The sequence below is a fragment of the Phytophthora infestans genome, genomic scaffold, assembly GCF_000142945.1.
Source record: "Phytophthora infestans T30-4 supercont1.127 genomic scaffold, whole genome shotgun sequence".
Lineage (NCBI taxonomy): Eukaryota > Oomycota > Peronosporomycetes > Peronosporales > Peronosporaceae > Phytophthora > Phytophthora infestans.
Window position 1 is genome coordinate 102,451 of NW_003303632.1, and position 4,154 is coordinate 106,604.

Here is a 4,154-nt window from a genome sequence, read left to right on the forward strand (position 1 = left end):
ACCGACAGGCATAACACACTCAAACAAAGCCTTGACCTGACGCTTACCTTGAAAGCCGGACGTCGCTCTGTGTGCTTGAAGTGAAATTTCTGTTCTGTATTTAAGCTTACCCTTTCGGGTCTATTCCTAATAAGAAGTCCTAATCAAGTATACAAATATCAAGTGAACAATGATCCGGTTATGGATCTTCTTGTATGCCAAGCGTCGTCTGCACCGTCGCATGAGCATCTTTAACGGTCCGCGCCCCTGTCCCAGACGGTGAACGTGTCTTCCAAAGGTCGCTGAGTATTCCGCGAACTCATCCCAACCGCCACTGAGGGTTCGTACCGTAGATGGTCCGCTGAATGCGAATCCGGCCAGTCCATTATTAATAATAAGGACAGCCTGGATTCAGTGACATAGGGCCGTATCCGATACTTGTTGAAAACTCGGAGGTGACGCCGTCGAGTCCCTTGCACCTTGGCGTCTCCGTACATCACCTGACCGAGGGTTCGTCGCTTGAACAACTTGGGTGGTGTCACGTCTTTGTCGACGGGTGATAATCCGCAACTACGGCGAAATCTCTACACCACACAGTGCATCGCAACAAAGAAGAAATGATGCCAAATTACTTTAATAATTAAACTGGAAGTAACTCTTGAATCCTTACGGTTTTACAACGTTGTCAGCTGGTGACAGGGGCGCGCGCCTCTCGTTTTTTTCATGTCGAAAACCTGGATGGAGCACAGCGACGCCTTTTACATGCAAAGCACATCTGCATCAACACACTTGTATTACATGTAACCGAGCATGATTCGCATACAGTGTAGCAGTACTATTGGTTGCAGCTAGCTCTGAATACGTAGGAAAGGTGTTCCGCGACGAGAACTGTGCTCAACAGCTCTAAGGTAGGACACTTATCTGAAGCGTTTTGCTCACTGGAAGTCTCGCTGGTGCCGGTCACCGTAGATGCCGTGAGCATGAGCGTCGATTCGAGAGGCGGTGTCTGGCGCGTGCCTCGATCCAATCACGCCGCTATTACGCGTGCCCTTCAACGTCCACTTTTAAGTCTCAACGGGAACGAACAGCAAAACCAGGGAAGCCAAGCACAACCATGCATGCCGTGCCTCGTGACCCTGTAGCCTGAACCACCAGCTTTGCGGTGATTTTTAAGCTACATTTATCTTCACGTGGCAAGTGCTCCAGCTATAGCTTGCTATGTAGCTTTAAGCAGCTCTCATATACATGTAGGTACTCCAGCAAAAGGCTCAAGCTGTACTGCGACCTCGACAGTCGAGTTGACTAGCATAATGGTGCCTAACTGATTAGATTTGTAAAGAAGGGCAAATCTCATGATTTATCTTGAAACCACAAGTTCTTCAAAACAACATGTACAGCGGTATTGATCCCTACTCTTGGAATACCCTCCGACAGTAGTAAAATGTCGGCAAGCAATTGGCATTTTATCTGTGAAAAAATTAAAAGGAATACTTGGACACCCCATGATAGGAATTTGTTGATTACCGGTGCTATGACTTCTGTATGGAAAATTTCCATTGGAACGTTGCCCTGTCACACTTTCGGAAGAGTCCTCCCTCTCTGCGGAGATTAGAAGGTTAATCTTCACGTTCGGATACAGTGTGCACTGTGCAGGTCATCTTGCGTTACACATCTCGCGGTCACCAAGTTGTCGGATGCAATGCCAGCAGGTCCATTCATCTCCACACTCAACGTCGCCTTGGTTTAAAACTTCGGTGAAGCTCATTTCTCGATCTTCCAAGCGCAATGGAGGCTCCTGAGCAAGTCAAGAAGAATTCGTACGCAGAGGTCAAGTCACCCAATGTGAAGAATGCCATTTCGCTTGGTCAGCGCGAAAATGGTGCTCTGCGTGCCCCTCGTGGCTCCGTGTCTGTGTATTCGCTGGAGTTACCTCGCGTGTCTCGGTTCTAGTGCCCGTGTACTTCCATGCACAGGGTACGTGTCTCTTAGATCGCTCGCGTGAGTCCAAGGCTGCTAGTCGTATCTCTGGTGTGGGCATTAGTCCTGGCGAAATGCGCGTTGGGAGACTGGCGGATGCGTACGTGTATGGTGCACTGTCGATTTTATCAACTTCGCAGCTAGCATTATCCCAGGTATTCCCTGAGCTAAGTGACGACTTGGTGCGCCCAGATCTGGTCGAGGTTGGCACGGTATTTCCCAAGGAGCAGCAGTACAACGATGAAGGCGTGTATGCTGTGCGATTCTGGCGCAATAACCGCAGTCGCGTAGTTGTTGTTGACGGTGAACACACGGAGAAACTGGATGAGTGCCGACACTCGCCAACCAAAAGAGGGGTAAAAATTAAACGAGTATGCCCAAAAATAGTACTATTCGTCGCCAACGCTTAGAATTTGAGAGCCCGTTGTCGACGAAAAGTGGCTACATTATACAAATAGCCATCAGAGAAACTCGAGCTACTGGGGCAGCATGCGCCCAAGCTTTCCTCCATCAGGCTACGCAATTGTGTCTCTTCAGCTGGAGACTACAACGATTGACGCCTTACTAGCCGAAGCTAGAACACGCACATACACCCCTGTTTTTCGAGAAGTTGGAGGCGCTAGTGATGACCCATTTCGGAGTCAGTCACGCGCCGTACGCATGACCTCTACACTACGTGTAGCTGCCAAATCAATTCAAGAGGAAGCATTAGTCCGCGACGAAAGGTACGTACCTTGCGTATTTTCCTACATGCACTCTCGTCCTGGTGGAGCTGCTCAAGAGGTCCATCAAGATTACACGGCCGAAGTGGGGGCTTCTATCGAGAACAAGTTTCCTGGTACACTTCCTGCGAGTGTTATTGTGGCATTGGAAGAAAACACAAGACTACGCGTTTTCACGGGGTGCTTCGAATACCCGAGCGCTCGAAAAGAAGTGGTATTGAGCATACCTCGCGGTTATGCTATCGTCTTTCGTGGAGATCTATTTCATAGTGGGGTTGCATTCAGTACTTCAAACTACAGACTTCATTGTTACCTATTTTTCAGAGGTGAGAAATGGGTCCCTGATGTGGTTTTTAACACGTTTTTGTGTGCCAATTTTGGCGGGCACACTGACAGCGTTTCGGATCGTATTCGCCAGCATCGGTACTACTGCGAAAGCAATCCAGCCGCAGAAGAGCACCGTCTATTACGACGAGAGAGACAGAACCGCCGCGATGAACTACCTTGTGCCGAGTGTGATATGATTTTCTCAGTTGCAAGTACGTTGCGCTCTCATGTTGCTGCAATACACAGATAGATGATCATTAAAAATTAATATCATTTCGTTGGATGCATATTTGAAGCTGGCTATTTAACTTAACTATCATTTCATTGGATGCATATTTGAAGTTGACTTCAAGTTGACAAAAAACATTACTAAAAGTTGACATAAAACTTAACTTAAAGATCCAATGTAATAGTAGCGCAGGTAGAATTAAAGTGCGAAGTATACAGATGTAATATTGGACTATCATTTCATTGGATGCATATTTGAAGTTGACTTCAAGTTGACAAAAAACATTACTAAAAGCTGACATAAAACTTAGCTTAAAGATCCAATGTAATGGTAGAATTAAAGAGCTATGGCTTTCGTGGCAGTAGCAGCTTGCCCTGCGTTGTTTCTGCTACTTTCTGGTGCTCACTATCCAAAAAAAGCTTGTTCGCGAGAGCTTGGAAGGACGCGTACCTGCTGCTTCCTTCTCCGGTGTCTTGGACTGGCACCTTGGTTTTCTGACGCGACGATGTAGAGGTTTGCGGACGCTCTGACGTGGGCTGAAATTGTTGCTCGAGTTTGTTGAGCCGGTAATGCTGGTTGTTGAAAGTCTGCAACAACTGGTTGACGATGCCGTGCAGTCGATCAACGGATCCAAGAAGCTCGCGATTCTCCTGCAGGATGCTCTGCATCTGCATCAGTTGAGCTTGGTTGATTTCGACTTGGGTGGTGTCTGTGACGGGCACTTCTACTGACCGTACAGCAAGGTGAACCTGCTCTAGCTCGCTGAACTTATGAAAGAAGTAGCTCTGCAATCTGGAACTTTGGTCCACTTCTCGCTTGAGCTCTTGATTAAAGTGGGCGCGTGAATCCTTCAGCACCTGCTCGGCCTTGGCTCTGAAATCGAAGAGCTCGTTCTTGTGCACCTCTAAGCAGCCATCCAT

The 4,154-nt window shown here is 47.7% G+C and overlaps 1 protein-coding gene across 1 annotated transcript; it reads left to right on the forward strand.

Annotated features, from left to right (window-relative positions):
- Nucleotides 1–1,764: 1,764 nt before the first annotated feature.
- Nucleotides 1,765–2,620, forward strand: PITG_19676 (uncharacterized protein; the record flags this gene model as incomplete). The annotated part of the gene is made up of 3 exons (XM_002895845.1): nucleotides 1,765–1,858; nucleotides 1,930–2,312; nucleotides 2,525–2,620. The coding sequence occupies 3 exons, from the start codon at nucleotides 1,765–1,767 to the stop codon at nucleotides 2,618–2,620; spliced, it is 573 nt and encodes a 190-aa protein (XP_002895891.1).
- Between the last annotated feature and the right edge of the window lie 1,534 nt (nucleotides 2,621–4,154).